Source organism: Mastigoproctus giganteus, chromosome 14 (assembly GCF_048544385.1).
Source record: "Mastigoproctus giganteus isolate SK-2022 chromosome 14, ASM4854438v1, whole genome shotgun sequence".
NCBI lineage: Eukaryota > Metazoa > Arthropoda > Arachnida > Uropygi > Thelyphonidae > Mastigoproctus > Mastigoproctus giganteus.
In genome coordinates this window covers 27662318-27682128 of record NC_143588.1, presented here as the reverse complement: position 1 = coordinate 27682128, position 19811 = coordinate 27662318, and the positions used below count along the sequence as shown (strand labels likewise).

Here is a 19811-nt window from a genome sequence, read left to right as displayed (position 1 = left end):
GAATTTTTTTTTTTTTTGCTTGTGTAGTAAAAGCTTCATGCTTCCTTGCACAATATGGATAATAAGAATAATAAATGGGAATACTATGACCATTTTTATTGCATGGTCTCTTATTCAAGGAATATTATTAGATAAATCCTGAGAACATATATCTGAGATGTGGTTTGGCTTGAATTCCATTGGCTTGTAATGATTTTTTAATTGATTCTTATGTCCTTTTCACAGGATTTAATATCAGAGGTCCACTGAAAACAAAATGTACAAATATTTCTTGAAATACCTGTCAGGACAGTTTAGCACGGGGCACACACTGGAAACACTTATGAAGTGTTAAAAAAAATTAGAAATGGGAGGGAATTATTATGAAAGTAAATACCATATTATTATTAACCACCTAGAAAAGAAGAATGGTAAGGAGGAAAGAATGGAGGGCTTATAATCAAGGATAGCCATTCAGCAAGAGAAGTTGTTTGTTTGTTTGTTATTTGGTTTTTAGGAGCATTAGCAACTAAGGCCATATTGCTCCGGGATATGCGGTGGTCATTCCCTGACCTTTCCGCATTCTCCGTATTTGGTGGTGACGGGCTCGAACCCCGGTCTAATCAAGAAGCGTGTGCTATGCACTGCTGCTCCTTCCCACCTGGCTACGGAGGCGCCCAGCAAGAGAAGTGTTAAATACATTAGTGTGACATGATTTTCCATGGTGCTACAGACACAGAGAGAGAGAGAGAGAGAGAGAGAGAGAGAGAGATTTAAAATTTTAAAGATTTATAATTTGTAGTAATATGAATAAAAATTAAAATTATGATGAATTGAATGACTTGACAATCATAAATAGAAAAAAAAGGGGGGAAAAAATACTTACGGATACAGTCCTTTTCCTAGCTGATGTTGAGTTCTTTCTCTTAAATCATCCACCTTAGTAGAAACAAGATGTAGACTTTTCTGACCCTCACACCATGTCATTATTTCTTGAACATATTTACCAGTATTATCTACAGCAAAAAGTTTTCCTGCTGCTCTAACTTTCTCAGAAGAATCATTTCTGAAAAACATTAGAAATTATTAATAAAAGAAACTGTTAATAAAAGAAACAAGAGACCAAATGAAAAAGAAATATTCTGAAATTTTTTTTTTTTATTATAAATTCCATAAGAAATACAGAAAATACTGGTATATGTGCATTTTGCTAAATTAAAATTATGATGAAGATTTTTATTCTCTAACTATAAATAACTTTATAGACGAAGTCGCATTCATTAGTTTATTTTTAAATTTAGCTAGCGATTTTGAAAATTATTACTTGATATACACAGAACCTTTGTACTGGTAATTTGGTGCAAATATCGTATATTTTAACTTTATACTGTAGTACACAGTAGGGGAATTCTAGTTTCTAACTAAGGTAAATAGGTATCTCGAAAGTTCACTTTCACAATTGGACTGGATTTGAACTTTTGTTATTATAATTAACTTATAACTTAACAAGCATAAACTTGATAAGCTAATACATATAACGTAAACTTGAATATTGTAATATATATTTAAAAACGTACCTTGATAGTGTAATATGTATTACTGCTGCATAACCAATGCAACGTGATATTATTGCATTTATGTATATTACTTTGGTGTCGTATTCTCAATTAAATTGAATTTCATCAGATACTCCACCTCAGAACAGAGCAACAAAGCAATGGGGTTCAAAGTATGCAAAAAATAATTTTGATATCATATATTTGGATTTCAGGAAAGCTTTTGATACTATTGCATGTGGAAGCCTGCTATACAAATTGGAGAAATATGGCATTAAAGGCAAGCTGCTGCTATGGATAAAGGGATGGTTGAGTAGGAGAAGGCAGAGAGTGGTTATCAGTGAGTAATGGTATTAGTGAAGTCCTAGGGTTCAGTGCTGGGCCCATTATTGTTGATATTGATGAGCCTTTATCAGGTTTAATGTCTAAGTTTGTAGACGATTACAAAAGTTGGCAGGGTAGTTAAGAACAGTAATGAAGGAATGCTGCTGAAACAAGATCTAGAAAAATTAGGCAGATGGGCTGAGAAATGGCAATTGCAGTTTAACATTGACCAGTGCAAGGTACTGCGTATGGTTAGCAATAATCTCAGAGTAATGTACACTCAAGGTAGTTTTGATAATAGAGAGCTATTAAGTACTTGATAATTCCTATATTCTATTATATTATGAAACAACATAATATAGGAAGCTTCTTTTCCAACCAACTCTCCTGGTCCAACGTGCTAATAATTCTTTGGGAAGGCGATATCAATTTTACAAAATGGACCAGGACAGTTGGTTGGAAAAGAAGCTTCCTATATCTAAAATAAAGGTAATCCCTGTTGTTTCATAACTCAAGGTAGTGGAAAATAAAAAGGACCTAGGGGTAATTGTGCAGTCTGATATGAAGTTCTCTGAGCAATGCATAGAGGCTGTGGGGGCAGCTCATGAGGTGCCAATGATATACAGGAATTTTGCTAGCAGGGATAAGGAGGTGATTATACCATACTGTGAGGCAATGGCCAAGCCACATCTTGAGTATTGCATACAGGTCTGGAGACCTCATTTTTGGAAGCATGTAGAGCTGCTGGAACGAGTACTAGAGAAGGAAAACAAGATTGGCGAGGGGAACAAAGGGTGCTCTTACCAAGAAAGGCTTCAGTTCTGTAAATTGGAGAAGCTACATCTGGAGACTGGGCACCTGCAAGGCAACCTGATTGAGGTTCAATTTTGATGGGATTCTTTTTTCTTGCTCAGTCTATGTACAAGGGGGCATAAATTCAAATTAAGGAAGGATGGTTGCAAAAAAGATGTTCAGAATTGCCTTCAGCCAGTGGTGTTTTCATCGTTGGAACAAACTTCCATAGGTTGTTGTGGAAGTTGGTGGTTTGAATAAATTCAAGGAAGAACTAAACAAACTATTGAAGTAGACTGATAGATGAAATGAGAATTTTTTTTTTTCTGTCCGAGGCTGTATAAGCTTGCTTTCTTACTTCATTTGCCACAATTAATACTAATACCACTAATAGTAACTGATGGAATTACGAAAAATCAATGTCATTTTTATTTTCCTACATGTCAAGAGTTTTCAAACAATGGCATTACAGTGTTTGCTATAGTAAACACAACTGACATACAGTATATATCATGAATTATGCTAATGCTAATTACATTTTCTAATAATGAAAGAAGTGCTGTAGATGTCTTAATTGTCAATTTATGTATAATGTATATTTTTATTATTATTCATGTAATACATATTATACTGGTGCATCATCAATCCCGATTTCCTATCCTATATCTTTGGAAATTTTAAATCGGGGATGAAGTATAACCAGTGGTGAGCTGTGAATATTTTAACAATGGACTCCCAGTTTTTCCGACTTTCTACCGAGTAAATTTGATCGGTCACAGAAGTGACATCATCATCAGCAGCTTCCACTAGAGGGGAGCTTCCCACGCTCGCACTACTAGTAGTGTGATTAGAGCGCATGATGCATTTTTCGTGACTGGTATGATATTTCGAGTCATGGGATGATTTAGGGGGATGGACAGATGTGGCTTATTATCTCCCCCCCCCTTAACCATGCGTATAAGTGAATGTGTAAAACGTTTCTAGGTCTATCAAAAAAAAAAAAAAAAAAAACCTTATAAACCTGGTTGTCATGCCGTGCCTTACGATGATAACGGAATACGAGAGTGTCCGGAGTTCTAACTTTTTAGAATTTTTGAGTAGTATGACGTCACAATCATGCTTCTTGAAGTTACTACTGCAGGAAGTATGATTACAACAATACAAATATTTGTAATCACTTTCTTTTTTTTCGTCTTGCATTTTCGTTACATTCCATTGTTAGGTTCCCCTAACAGCTGCGTATATCGCTTCAAATACATGATCGGGTACATCAATCAGTGCTGTTTTACAGAGGTATTTAGATACGTTGCACTTGCAAGTATACATCTCTTACTATAGTTATCATAAATCCATTGCATCTTGTCTTCCAGAAATTATGAAAATCTGTGAATGATCAATAAAATAATTACAATAAAAAAAGCTCTTTTATTTCATAATCAATATATACAAATTAAAATTCCTAAAAGAAACGCGAAGGATGTTTCGCATAAACCATCTACCGCGTGTGCTCGGAACACGCACAACTGTTTTATTGGTCTTTTTTTTAAACAACTAGGGAAATATAATGGATACATTTTTTTCGTGTTAATAATGCGAATAAAAATTAACATGAAATATTTCCCACATCACAAATAACATAAAAACTGTCACAAAACATTGCACAATATAAAAACAAATATTACATAAAAAACAAACTTTCTAGAAAAAAATACACAAAAAATTGCAGATTTCGTGAAAAAAAATTATTTCACAAATATTCAAGAAAAATTTATTCTTAAAATTGCCAATTTACTTCTTTATTAATATTTGTTGTCGATCTTCTGCTTTGTTCAATAGCTGAGGGTTGATTACAGAGGAATGACTTGACGTAACGATCCGGATCAAATTGAAGCAATGGTTTTCCATTTAGATGTATGGTCATCATAATCTGCAACGCGTTCATTTGTCACAATATTATTCATTACGCTGAAAGCTCACTCAGCTTCAGCACTGCTAATCGCAATGGTTTCAAAGGGATTTCTGGCTTTCTTAATTGAAAATGGAACTTCACTCGATTTTAAAGATAAACTGTCTGTTCGACAAAATTTCTAAAATCATTAATTTTTATTTCATATTTAATCACAACACTTAAATTTCTTATTTGGTGCCGACCGGGCTAGCCGAGTGGGTAAAGTACCTGCCCAGCAACCCCAAGGTCGCGGGTTCGATTCCCGCCTCGGGCTTGGATCAAAGTACTGCAAAAACCTTGGGAGGTGCAATATGGCCACAGAAGCCGATGCGCCAACAACTACCAAATCAAAAAAAAAAAAAAAAAAAAAAAAAAAAAAATCTTATTTGGTTTTCACCGTCTTGTAACCGAGACGAAAGTTTTTTTCACATTCCACGATTTCGGGTAGCATATGTTTAAAATTTCTTTCAATGTTCTCGTAATTTTCTTTATTTTTTAATTTAAAATAACCCTGTTGGATTAATAACTTATCCTTTAAGGATAAAATAATGCATTTTATAACTTGGCATGAGGTAATTTTTTTTTTTACTTTCGATTTTGATTCCTTTAAATTCTTTCAACTTCAACATGCTTTCAACTTTAGCTTCATAATTTCCTTCAGAAATTTTTGAAATATTCCATGGTAGGGCAGATTTGCAATTTGTACAGAGTGAACAGCTATCTGGAAGAAAAGTAACGCTGAGAGCGAAAGAGAAAACTAAGTTTTTCTGATGCAGAGGAAGCAATACTTGTAATGTGCTTGTGCCAAGAGAGATTAGAAGTCAGGGTAATCCCCAAAGGAGATATATCGTCTTGACTACAAATCGGAGTGCCATCAAAGATGAGCATAGGAGCAAAAGAATCCTTTTTGAGAGATATAAGACAAGAATGGGTTTTAGAAGAATTGAAATAAACTAATTTGTCTTTGCTCCACTGGAGAATTACCTGGAGATCGGCATTAAGGAGTTGTCAGCGGATATTTGAGAAGTTGAAGTTGATTGAGCAGGGCAAGGTTTCTCAAAATGGAAAGTGGAATGCAATGTGCTATCATCGGTAAAAACTATGGACAAGATTTCCAGTCAATGGAAGAAGGTTATTAATATACAAGAGGAAAAGAGTGAGGGAAAGAACTGAACCTTGGGGGACACTGGCATTAGTGGAGAAGTAAGAAGACAGAGAGCCATCGACCATCACCCTCAGTGGGTGATCAGAGAGAAAACTGGATAACCAATTACAAAAAACAGTTGGCAAGCCATAAGATGGAAGCTTGTTTAGAAGACCTTTATGCCAAACACGATCGAAAACCTTTGGCATATCAAGAGCAACTGGTTGTGTTTCACCAAACGTTTCCATTGAATTTGTCCATAAATGAGTAACATAAGCCAGAATATCACCAGTGGATCGACACTGACGGAATCCATACTGGCGATCGTTGATCAGATGGAAGGTTTCTAGGTAGTTTAAGAGTTGCCGGTTAATTGATTTCTCCATTACTTTAGAAAGAGTAGAAGTAATTGCAATGGGACGATAATTGGATGCCAGGGATTTGTCTCCCTTTTTAGGAACTGGCTGGATATGAGCAAATTTCCAAACAGAAGGAAAAACACCTTTGGAATAAGAAAGTGAAAAAAGGCGGTAAAGAACAGGAGTAAGTTCAGCAGCACAGGTTTTGAAAACAAGTGGACAAATAACATCAGGTCCTGGAGCTTTCTTAGCATCAAGATTCGTCAAAATCCTTCTGACATACTTTTCACAGAAGACCGCAGGAGGAATTGAATGGGAATGATGGGATTGAATGGAAATGGCGAGTTGGAAGAAAAATGAGATTCTAGCAGGTCAGCTTTATCCTTGGCTGAAGTGACAACAGAATCATCTGGTTTTAAGAGATGTGGGAGCAGAGATGAACAAAAGTTGCGGCCAATAGCTTTGGCAAAAGACAGAATGCTCGGCTACCACTGGGGCAAGAAGCAAGTTTTCTACTCTTAGCCTGTTCAAAATCTAGTTTGGACTGATTAATAACTGCTTTACAATTGTTCCGAGCTTTGGTGTAGGCAGAAAATGAAACTGAAGAATTGGAAACAAGCCAATTACGATATGCAACGTTCTTCTCTTGAAGAGCCTCAGCACATTAGCTGATAGCTTAAATAAATTCAAGGAAGAACTGGACATACTATTGGAGGGAAATGGATAGGTGAAATGAACAAGTTTTTTTTTAGCTCATGTTATATAAGCTTGCTTTCTCCCAATCATATGCCACTACTAATGCTAACACTATTTATACCTCATATTGCAAAATATTTGACAATTCCAATATTCTTAGAGCATTAAAACCAACAATCTTTATTTCTTAGGCAAGTATGTTACCTATATCCTTTTAAATGATATTGCCAAGGGGAATGTCTTTATGTCCATGCGATTTAAGGAGTACGAGGAAATCAGGCACCAACTCAGCATTGTTATGGGCTTATATGAGAGCTTGAAGGACAGGGTGGATGCCATCAAAGGATTTAAACTGATTGGCCCATCAAGCTCTCAGCTGCCCACATCAATGCCTGAGCTTGCACTTGAACATCAAGCAACACTGCGGCAAACCCCAAGGCAGAATGCACTGGTCCCAAAGGAACTAGTTCTTGTAGGTGACTCTATTGTCTGGGAAACAGGGAACATGCTTTGTAAAAAGGATACGTGGAACAGGACCAGGGTATGTCTGCTAGGGACAAAGGTTGATGACATTGTAGAGCGGATATCATCTTTTAAGGGCACAAAAGGTGATATAGTTGTACACATTGACACTAATGATATTAAGAGTAGGAGACCGGTAGAATTACTTCACAAGTACAGGTCACTGATGAAAAAAAGCCGTGAATTAGGGCTGATTTTGAAAGTGTCTGCATTTCTGCCCAGACATGATAAGAGGGAATATATGATGAGAGCCTTGTCAATCGATTCGGCCCTGGACAGATTGTGCAAGGCTCTAGTGGTAGAATTTTTCTAAGCCTGGTCTGTGCTTGTTAACAGGAGAGACTGCTTCTACAGGGATGGGATACACCTAAATAGAAAGGGTGCAAGAATATCTGCTGATGCTATCCAGGCAGAGTTAGATGGGTCGGAAAACTGCTAGCTTGGGGGGGGGATACACGGACTATTAGATTAACAGTAGCCGATGGCAGAGGTAAAAGTGATCCTTCCATTAATTCTATTTAAATGCAACTGAGCAGCAGCCTGGAAAGCAAGGTAATGGAGATTCCAGGACTGTTGGGAGTCATTGTGGAACAAGCAAATACATCGGCTGTGATAGGGAAATAAGAGTAGAAACAGGTGCATGTACACCAATGCTAGGAGTATAATTAATAAATTCGATGTGCTTGAAGTGCTAGTCAAGATATCAAAGGCAGAGATCCTGTTACAGCACCTTTCCAGATCCTGCTGCAGCAGCATAGCGTCAGTAGTGTACTCAACGATCCTGCCAACCTTTGTATCGTCTGCAAACTTGGACATTAAGCTTGATATACCATCATCAGTATTATTTATAAATACAGAAAACAATAATGGACCCAACACCGAACCCCAAGGGACTCCACTAATAACATTAGTCCACGATCAGCAGTCTCCATTGATTAATACTCTGTCTTCTCCCCCTCAACCACCCCCTTTATCCATAGCAGCAATTTGCCTCCAATGCCACTTTGCTCCACTTTGTGCAGTAGTCTTCCATGCGCAACAGTATCAAAAGCCTTTCTAAGATCCAAGTATATAATATCAAAGATATTCCCTGCATCCAGTTCTTTTGTGACTGCATCATAGTATCCAATCAAATTCGTCAGGCAAGACTTCCCCTTAACAAAACTATGCTAGTCTTGTCTAGATGATCCTATACTGCTTCTTTAACCAGTGCCTCCATTAACTTTCCTGGAACAGAAGTTAAACTCACAGGTCTATAATTACTTGTGTCAGCCTCTATTCCTCCTTTGTGAATTGGGGTCACATTTGCACATCTAGAGTCTATGGGTACTTCCCCTGAGTTCAAGGAAGCTCTCATAATTATGGCTAAAGGTTTGCTTACTTCCTTTGCTGCCTTTCTTTAATATAACTGGATAGATCTCATCCACCCCAGGTGCCTTCCTTGTGTTTATCTTCAACAATTTCTCCTCCACTTTACGTCAGTTATTACAAAATTATCTAGCTTACTGCCAGAGTTGAATACACCTCTAGCATTCCAATTGCTTAATAACTCTTCATATGTGAATGTTGATACATAATATTCATTTAGTTTGTTAGCTATCTGAGCAGGGTCATCAACAGTTGAACCATCGATATCAAGTGGACCAATCTGATTCATCCCTTTCCTTCTAGAGTTTACATAAGTAAAGAACTCTTTGCTGTTTTTCTGTGCATCCCTTGCCAAAGATTTCTCGTAATCTGTCTTCGCCTGCCTAACCTCCTTTGTAACTTGGTTACAGATCAACTTGTATCTATCACAGGCTTCAGTGTCACATGTTAATTTATATGTATCCCACGCATTTTTCTTCTCTGCCCTATGTCTCAATAGTTCATCTGACATCCATTTAGGCCTAAACCTTGAACAATATTTCTTAGTTAGTGTGTAAAGCCTAGTAGCTTCCAAGATAAGTTCTTTGAATGCTTTCCATTTTGAATTTGCTGTTGTTAATATCGTCAGTTGGTCCCACTGTATAGAATTTAAATACTGTCTCAGACCATCGCAGTCGCCTTTACAAAAGCAATAACCCTTCCCTTTACCCCTGATCGTAGTTACTTATTTGAGTAAATCCCACTTCAGCACACTATGATCACTGACACCTAGTGGTTCCTGTGTCTGCAGATTCTTAATGCATGAAGAATCACTACTGATAATCAAATCAAGAGTATTACTCCCTCTAGTTGCCTCCTGAACATTCTGATGTAGAAAACAATCATCCAATAAATCCAAAAAAGCCTTGCTAGTGTGTGAGTTACCAACCCACAAATTACAGTCAATATCTGGGAAATTAAAATCCCCCATTATAAGACTCTCTGATTTACTGGCCCACTCTATTTCCCTGTACAGTTTCTTATTATACTCATCAGAGTCATTAGGCCTATAGCACACTCCTACTCTCAATTTTGATCTCCCAATGCCTGTGTCACACCAATCTGACTCGACATTGCACTGTCCAGCGATGTCGACTAGCTTCACTTCCTTGTATTTTATGTGTTTCTTAACTAATAGCATAACCCCTCCTCCCTTCCTATCCTTTCTGTTGACATTGTACTTCCCAAATTCCAGTTCTGCATTCCTTATATCTGTGTGACACCACGTCTCTGATATCTCAACAATATCCACCTTTGATGCTTTGAGCAATACCTCAAATTCATCAAATTTATTTACTAAACTCCTAGCATTGGTGCACACGTAAGTATATACATGTACCTGTTTCTATTCTTAGCTACCCTAACACAACCCATGTGTTTACTTGTACCGCAATGACTCCCAGCAGTCTCTGAAATATCCTGCATCTTGTTTTTCAGGCTTCTGCTCATTCCAACAGAAGCAGTGCAAGAATCACTTTCACCGCTGCGTGGCTACTGTTAATCTCTTAGTCCTTGTATCCCCCAAGCTAGCAGTTTTCCGACCCACCTAACACTGCCTCCATAGCATCAGCAAATATTCTTGCACCCTTTCTATTTAAGTGTATCCCATCCCTGTAGAAGCAGTCTCTCTTGTTAACAAGTACAGACCAGGCTGAAAAAATTCTACCCCCTTGAGCCTTGCACAATCTTTTCAGGGCCGAACTGATCGACAAGGCTCTCATCATATACTCCTTCCTATCGTGTCTGGGCAGAATTGCAGACACTTTCAAATTCAACCCTAATTCACGGCATTTTTTTCCACTGTGACCTGTACTTGTTAAGTAATTCTGCCGGTCTCCTACTCTTGATATCATTTGTGCCAACGTGTACAACTATATCACCTTTTGTGCCCTTAAAAGATGATATCCGCTCTACAACGTCATCAACCTTTGCCCCTGGCAGACATACCGTGGTCCTGTTCCACCTATCCTTTTTACAAAGCATGTTGCCTGTTTCCCTGATAACAGAGTCACCAACAACTACTAGTTCCTGTGGGACCAGCGCATTCTGCCTTGGGGATTGCCGCTGTGTTGCGTGATGACCAAGTGCAAGCTCTGGCTTTGATGTGGGCAGCTGAGACTTGATGGGCTCCTCAATTTAGTTCCTTTGAGGGCATCCACTCTGTCCTTCAAGCTCTCATAAAGGCCCATAACAACACTGAGTTGTCGCCTGATTTCCTTGCACTCCTTACATCGTGCACACACAAAGACATCCCCCTTGGCAGTATCATGTCCCATACCCGATTGCTGCACAAACATCATGCAAGCAGTGGATTTTAAAATGCTGTGATTCAGAGGGCAACTACCCCCCTCAGTTCTCCTCTGAGTCTCAGCACTCCCATTAGCTTGAGCCTTTTGCTTTGCTGCTCTGATCTGAATCATGATTTCGATTTAATTTCAATAAAATTTCAATTTCAGTACAAAATTATAACCCTAAACTTGTATTCCGATACAGTTATAACACTATATATATTTTTCAGTATCAAATATTATCTACGAGTTCCGTTTATATAACTTCCGTATCAAGCTAAATAATAATTAATTATGTTACGTTTGTAATCTAAGTCGTTATATGTATTTAGTTAAAAGTACAATTTAATTGACAAAGAAGTTTAACAAAATTAATAGATTTTACCGATTAATTGAAAATATTATATTATATACTATACTATACTAACGCTATCTATGACAAAAGCCGACAAGTTACGAACAGTAAATCTAGGGACACTTCAGTATTAATTAACTTTCAAATCTCGCTGTCTCAATTCAGAATAAACTAACGATCCTTACTAGATCTATAAGCTACTTACAGAAAATAATTTGATGTAAAAATTATTCAATAAAGCGGCTAAATATGGCTAAAAAACTTCTCATTCAGTGGAGTTGCAACTTGTAACACGTGGATTTGATACCCTTACCGATACTTTTATGCAATTACAATGCCGAGTAAACAATAAATACACCAGATTAATCAGAACATCACAAAATAATGCTACTAAATTTAAATCAAACGTTTTAGAAAAACAATAATTTCAAATCAATAAATAATAAAAATAAGAAAAATACGAAAAAAAGCTTAGCGGCTTTGAACAAGCCTGGCTCCTACTAGCCTCGTCAGCAGAATTCTATAAAGGTCATTTATAAATTTTGTGACGAGAAGTATTTTTTAACAATTTTCAAAGCTGGAGTTGTCCCGGCAAGGAGGTACTCAGAGAGCCAGTGTTGAAGGGGCAGTGGGGGGGAGGCACCTACACGGAGGCTTGCATGGCCCTCACCTGCCAGTTGCTTCTCCCACCCTTGTCGTTCCCAACTGCAAAGAATCAAATGGATAACAGTTTCATTAATTCCTCAGTTTTAGGCCAAGCCGGGGTACTACAAACTTTTTTCAGTTACGATAGAGCTCTCTATTTGAGATACTACACTAACGACCATTCGTGACTACAGACCCTTCATCCTGAATGCCCGGCACTCAGTAGTTGACCGATTTATTTACTTATTTACTCATATTTTACTTATTTTTTTTAATACACTTGAATAATAAATTTATGCTTAATCATCATCATCATCAGCCATTTTCAATCCACTGCAGGATGAAGGCCTCTCCAGCAACTTTCCAGTTCCTTCTGTTTTGAGCACTGGCCATCCATTTACTACTCAAAAACTCATGAATTTCATCTATCCATCTCCGCCTTTGTCTTCCAGGTTTTCTTCTAGCTCCTCTTGGGTAAGATTCTGTTATTTTCTTAGTCCATCTGTCATCATGTCTTCGAGCTATGTGTCCTGCCCAAGACCATTTTAGTTCTTTAGTTTTGATAAGAATGTCCTTTACTTGAGTTTGCTGCCTAATCCATGTGTTTCTCTTCTTATTTAACAGTCTGATTCCCAATATAATTCGTTCCATTCTTCGCTGTGTAGTTCTTAGCTTCTCTTCCATTCTTTTGGTGAGTGCCCAAGTTTCACTTCCATAAGTCATGGTGGGGAGTATACATTGATTCATTATTTTATGTTTCAGACAAACTGGGATATTGCTCTTCAGTATGTGACTATATTTCCTGAATGCTATCCATCCAAAATTTATTCTTCTCTTGACTTCCAGCCATTTATCATTATTACAGCTAATAACTTGTCCCAGATAAGTATATGACTCCACCTTTTCAATTACTGCTCCTACAATCATTATTTCCCTTTCCGTGGCATACTTGTTCATCATTACTTTTGTTTTAGCCATATTCATCTTTAGTCCAAAATCCTTACTAACTGATTAAGATTTTCCTCTAATTCTTTGGGATCGTGGCTTATGACAACAATGTCATCTGCAAATCGTAAATGGTTTAGGTACTCTCCGTTCACATTGACTCCTTTCTGCGACCAGTCTAATCTTCTGAAAGCTTCCTCAAGGGCAGCAGTAAACAGCTTCGGAGATATTGTGTCTCCTTGTCGAACTCCTTTCTCAATTTTAAATTTGCTACTGTCTTTGTCTAGTCTAATAAAGGAGGTAGCACTCTCATATATTTTCTTCAAAATCATAATATATGGAGTATCTATGCCTTGTCTTTCCAGTGCCCGAAACATTGCCTTATGCTGTATGGAGTCAAACGCCTTTTCATAATCCACAAAAGCCAGGCGTAATGGTGTTTTATATTCATTTGCTTTCTCCATTAGCTGTGATATTACGTGAAGGTGATCCATAGTTGAGAATCCTGTCCTAAAGCCAGCTTGCTCTTTCGGTTGATTCTCATCAAGTATTCTTTCTAATCTGTTAGTAATGACCCTTGTGAACAACTTGTAGATATGGGATAGCAAGCTAATTGGTCTATAATTTCAAATTTCTGATTTATCTCCTTTCTTATGCAGCAAAACTATGATTGCATTATTCCACTGCTTAGGCATCACACCTTTTCTAATGCACTTTGTGAAGAGCCTTGCCAGTTTTTGTGTTATGTCTCTTCCTCCCAATTTTAACAACTCTACAGTAACTTCATCTTCCCCCGGGGCTTTCCGATTCTTCATTTTCTTCAATGCATGTTCTACCTCATCAGGAAGAATATCGGGTATGTCGTATGTGTTGCTACTTTGCAATCCATGTTCCCCACTGCTGGTATCATTCCCTCGCTCCTTGTATAATTCTCTATAGTAGTCTTCTGCTATTTGAATTATGCCTTCTCTGCTGTTTATAAGTACACCATCGCTATTCTTCAGTTTCAGTATCATTTGTCTTTCTGTATTACTGCTCATGGCTGCTGATTTAAATCCTTTGTTTTCCCTTAATGCTTGTTCTACTTTTCTTGTGTTAAATCTTCTTATGTCCTCTCTGAGTCTCTTTCTAATGGCTTTGCATAACTCAGTATACTCAATTTTCTCCCTGTCAGTGTTTTTCTTGCTCTTCATTTGTCGTCTTCGGTTCATCATGACAAGTGTTTCTTGACTAATTTTTTCTTCTTTGGATTTCTTTTTCCCTATAGGTTTCTTGGGCTTTATCACTTTCAGAAAGTTGTAATATTCCTCGTCGAAATCTTGGTCCTGAGCAGTCTGCAGAAGTTCAAACTTGTTCTTAAGTTCCAGTATATACTGCTTTTTCTCCTCCTCTGGTATTTCAAAGACCTTTGTATTATTTACTCGAGTCAGTTTTTTCCTTTCCTTTCCTACATCTATATCAAGTGTACATCTTACCATTCTGTGATCACTTCCAACATTTACCTTATTCAGGTAAATGTTGGATGAATAGTGAGGATGAAGTCGATTTCATTAGTTGTTAATCCATTTGGACTCTTCCATGTCCACTTATGCTTAATAAATTGTGTTAATATACTAAATTTGTTGTTCTTATTCGAAAAACATTACTATGAAAGTAACAATATCAGGAAAAAAAAAAAAAAAAACTTTCAGAGTACTTTTCACATCTTTTTAATTTTCAATTTTTCCTGATAACAAAAACTGAGTACCGACACCTATTTTTTTATAAAAAATATAGCACTGATTGTAACAATCTCTGAGGGAAAAACCGATGTGAACAAGAAATTAAAAATAAAATAAATTAATTTTAGTTAAGTATAAGCAACATAAGATTTAGGTGGTCTGGGGACTTTGCACATAAATACATGAAATATTAGTGGTATAATTAAGAATATTTTATGTAGCACAAAGGCAGATTATGAGAAATCTTTCAAAAAGGATGCAAAGAAAAACAGCAAGTTCTTTACCTATGTAAACTCTAGAAGGAAAGGGAAGAATCAGATTGGTCAACTGGATATTGATGGTTCAACTGGTGATGATCCTGCTCGGGTGGCTAACAAACTAAATGAGTATTTTGCATTTACATTCACACATGAATTGCATCTACATTGGTCCTTGAGGTTGTCACAGACATTCTCTCAGATATGCCAGACAAGCTGTACTTGCTACTTGGGAGTCTAAAACACTGATGGAACTGATATTCGGGTGACACTCAAGTCAAGTGGACCCAATTTCAGCGAAGTCCGGACGGTCTGTGACAGCCAAATCCTCTACTTGCACCTTCACGATGGTGGGACTGTTAGTAATCCTGGGTATAACCTCCATGCACAAGTACATGGTGGGTGACCACCCAGGTGTGAACCAACGTAAGCAGGGGTCGAGGTGTGGCACCCACACCACATGGAGGAATGCCGCCCCTCTATGTTACCAGGCAGTACTAGGTGGTAGATGACTCTCATCAACCGGTGAAATACCACCACTTTGCTTATTGGAGGCTTGAAGTGGTGGAACCAATGTTTAGTCTCTAGAGCTAAGTTCCAGTCAACCATTCCCTATCTTTTCCATCATGCAGTATGATTGATGACTTTTGAGATTATGATGAACGTCGTGGCGAGATCCAATATTCCTTACATTTCGAGGGTACAGCTCTAAAACGGTGTTCGCAGGCCAGCCGCTAGTTAGTACACCGGACCGAACCTACTGGTAACTCTCTAGGAGGCTTCCGGATCAGCTAGTGTATAATCTTGCTACCTCTACTCTGCCAGATAGTGACTAGGGAGAGTCCGAGTAGTGTGTAAGTGTGGAGCATTGTCGAGGCCACGTTATGTCAAGGATCTGGGTATATTCTTACCACATGTACGCCATATCAAAAATTTCATTACTTCATACAGCATGTCCCACCCACTTTTTCTTACTATTGAATACACCATGAATTGTCAAACTAATAGAGCAAGCTTATCTGCGAAAAGATCTAAACCTCCCAAGGACTTCCTAATTCATTTCACAAATATACGTGGTCTCAATTCTAATCTCAATGATGTCCATTTCCACTTGCAGTCTGCCAAACCCCATGTACTTTTTCTGACAGAATCTCAGTTATTGGTTGATTCAACTACTGCTCATCTCAGATGCCCAAATTATTCGCTGTACGATTCCTTTCGCCTCAAAGGTGGTACTTGTGCATATCTCCGTTCTGATATTCCCTGTCAGAGACTTGGCAATTTGGAATCTCCTCTCTTTGATCTTCTCTGGCTTAAAATCTCTCTCCCTCATTGTGTCAAACTCATCTGTTGTCTCTACTGTTCTCGCAACTCCACAAATCACTTGGAGCTCTTTGACTTTCTCTCTTTGCAACTTGACTTTCTCCAGTCCAACTTTCCTAACAGTGAGGTAATTTTCCTTGGTGATTTTAATGTTCACAACTCCAGCTGGCTTCCGTTTTCTAGTCACACCGACCCAGCTGGTTGAGATGCTGAGGCTTTTGCAATTACTAATGACCTAGCACAGATTGTTCATTTACCTACAAGAATACCGGACAATCCTAATCATACAGCCAATACGCTTGATCTTTTTTTCACAAATCTAAGTACACTGTCGAAGTGAGAGGTCCTTTAGGCACTTCAGATAACAACTTGGTGATTGTTTCTTCTCCAAAGGAACCTTTATCTCATGGCTATTCCCAACCTCGTGTTGTTTGGCATTACAAGAATGCAAAATGGGATGACCTACAAGACTTCTTTTTTTCTTTTCCTTGGTCGGGTTACTGTTTCAAAAGTTCCAATGTCAACGTTTGCTCAGAACGCGTCAGTGAAATTATTCTTGCAGGAATGGAATCCTTTATCCTACACTCCACATTAAAATGTCGTCCTTTATCTAAACCTTGGTTTTCCAATAAATGTGCTAAGGCTGTTCAAGAGAAGAATGTTCCATATCATAATTGGCTTGTTTCTACTTCTTCAGTTTCATTTTCTGCCAAAACAAAGCTCGCAATAATTGTAAAGCAGTTATTAATCAGTCCAAACTAGAGTTAGAACAGGCTAAGAGCAGCAAACTTCTTGCCTTAATGGTAGCCGAGCATTCTGGTCTCTTGCTTGCCAAAGCTATTGGCCACAACTTTTGCCCATCTCTGCTCCCACCTCTGACCAAACCAGATGGTTCTGTTGTCACTTCAGCCAAGGTTAAAGCTGACCTGCTAGCATCCCATTTTTCTTCCAGCTCATGTATTAATGATCTTGGTAAAACACCTCCCTCCATTCCCAACACGCTCCATTCAATGCCTCCTGTGGTCTTCGGTCAAAAGGATATCAGAAGGATTTTGACGAATCTCGATGCTAAGAAAGCTCCAGGCCCTGATGGTATTTCTCCACTTGTTCTCAAAACCTGTGCTCCTGAACTTACTCCTATTTTTTGCCGCCTTTTTTCACTTTCTTATTCCAAAAGTGTTTTTCCTTCTGCTTGGAAATTTTCTCATATCCAGCCAGTTCCTAAATGGGTGACAAATCGCTCCCATCCGATTATCGTCCCATTGCAATTACTTCTACTCTTTCTAAAGTAATGGAGAAATCAATTAACAGCCAACTTTTAAACTACCTAGAAACCTTCCGTCTGATCAACGATGGCCAGTATGGATTCCATCAGTGTCGATCCACTGGTGATATTCTGGCTTATGTTACCCATTTATGGACTAATTCAATGGAAAGGTTCGGTGAAACACAGGTAGTTGCTCTTGACATCTCAAAGGCTTTTGATCGTGTTTGGCATAAAGGTCTCCTAAACAAGCTTCCATCTTATGGTTTGCCAACTTAGTTAGTTAGTTAGTTATTTGGTTTTTAGGAGCATTAGCAACTAAGGCCATATTGCTCCGGGATATGCAGTGGTCATTCCCTGACCTTTCCACATCCTCCGTATTTGGTGGTGACGGGCTCGAACCGTGGTTTATTCAAGAAGCGTGTGCTATGCACTGCTGCTCCTTCCCACTTGGCTACGGAGGCGCCCGGTTTGCCAACTGGTTTTAGTAATTGGTTATCCCGTTTTCTGTCTGATCGCTCACTGAGGGTGATGGTAGATGGCTCTCTGTCTTCTAACTTTCCCACTAATGCCGGTGTCCCCCAAGGTTCAGTTCTTTTCCCCACTCTTTTCCTCTTGTATATCAATGACCTTCCATTGACTGGAAATCCTATGCATAGTTTTGCCGATGATAGCACATTGCATTCAACTTTCCAATTTGAAAAACCTTGTCCTGTTCAATCAGCTTCAACTTCTCGAAAATCTGGTACCAATTCCTTAAATACCAATCTTCAGGTTTATCAATTCTCCAGTCAATATCAATTCTCCAGTGGGGCAAAGACAACTTAGTTGATTTCAACCCTTCTAAAACTCAGTCTTGTCTTATATCTCGCAAAAAGGATTCTTCTGCTCCTATGCTTATCTTTAGTGACACTCCGATTTCTAGGCAAAATGATATATCTCTTTTCGGGAATACCCTGACTTCTAATCTCTCTTGGCACAAGCACATTACTAATATTGCTTCCTCTGCATCTAAAAAACTGGGTTTTCTCTTTCACTCTCGGCGTTACTTTTCTTCTAAACAGCTGCTCACTCTGTATCAATCGCAAATCAGCCCTGCCATGGATTATTGTTCCCATATCTGGGGTGGTGCCCCCAAAACTTCTCTCAGGCTTCTTGATTCCATTCAGAAGAGGGCAGTTAGGTTAACTAATGATTCATCTCTAACAGAGTCTCTCCACTCGCTTTCTCATAGACGCACTGTTTCTGCTGTGTGCCTCTTCTACGGATACTTCCATGGGTACTGTTCTTCTGAATTGGCTTCTATAATTCTCGCTCTCTCTTTCAAAACAGTCTGAACACGTGCCACCACCAGCCAACATCCATTTACTGTCCAACTTCAAACCCACAGAACCAACTTTTCATCTTCTTCATTTATTCATTCAACTGCCGTTTTCTGGAACAACCTTCCTTCATATGTATTTCCTGAAAATTACAATCTACAGAAGTTCAAGTCCAATGTCAACAAATATCTTCTTTCGTCTTCTCAACCTTTAACCCAAGCACGGTACTAAGTACTATAGGTTCTAATACCTCTCGTGTTTGGGGTTCACATAAAAAAAAAAAAACATGAGTTATTCAGGGAGGGGAATGCCAGAGGATAATTAAACTCTGGCAGTGAGCTAGATGATTTTGTAAAAACTGAGAGACGTATCCAACTCTGGCAGTAACCTACATAATCTTGTAATAACCGAGAGTAAAGTGAAGGTGAAATTGTTGAAAATAAACACAAGAAAGGCACCTGGGATGGATGGAATCTATCCAGTTATATTAAAGGAGGCAGCAAAGGATGTAAGCAAACCCTTAGCCATAATTATGAGAGCTTTCCTGGACTCAGGGAAGGTACCCATAGACTGGAGATGTGCAAATGTGACTCCAATTCACAAAGGAGGATCAAAGGGAAACACGGTAATTACAGACCTGTAAGTTTAATTTCCGTTCTAGGGAAATGAATGGAGGCACTGGTTAAAGAAGCTCTAGTTTCTTTAACCAGTTCTAGCAGGGATAAGGAGGTGATTATTCCCTTTTATAAGGCAATGGTCAGGCCACACCTAGAGTACTGTATACAGGTCTGGTGGCCTGTATTAGTTGAACTTCGTTAACAGTTAAATTGTACTTTTAAATAAATACATATAACGACTTAGATTACAAACGTAATATAATTAATTATATTTAACATAATTAATAACACAACATAATTAATTATAATTAATTAATAAATTAATAGAATCATGAGTCAGACCAGAG

General features: G+C 38.2%; 1 protein-coding gene across 1 annotated transcript in view; it reads right to left on the bottom strand.

Annotated features, from left to right (window-relative positions):
* The window catches only part of LOC150075032 (EF-hand domain-containing family member B-like), a 243532-nt gene that overhangs the window by 175748 nt on the left and 47973 nt on the right, over positions 1 to 19811 (bottom strand). Inside the window, exon 4 of the mRNA XM_090389053.1 lies at positions 866 to 1045. Coding sequence (XP_090245179.1) covers positions 866 to 1045 — 180 coding nt within the window. The remainder of the gene's footprint in view (positions 1 to 865; positions 1046 to 19811) is intronic.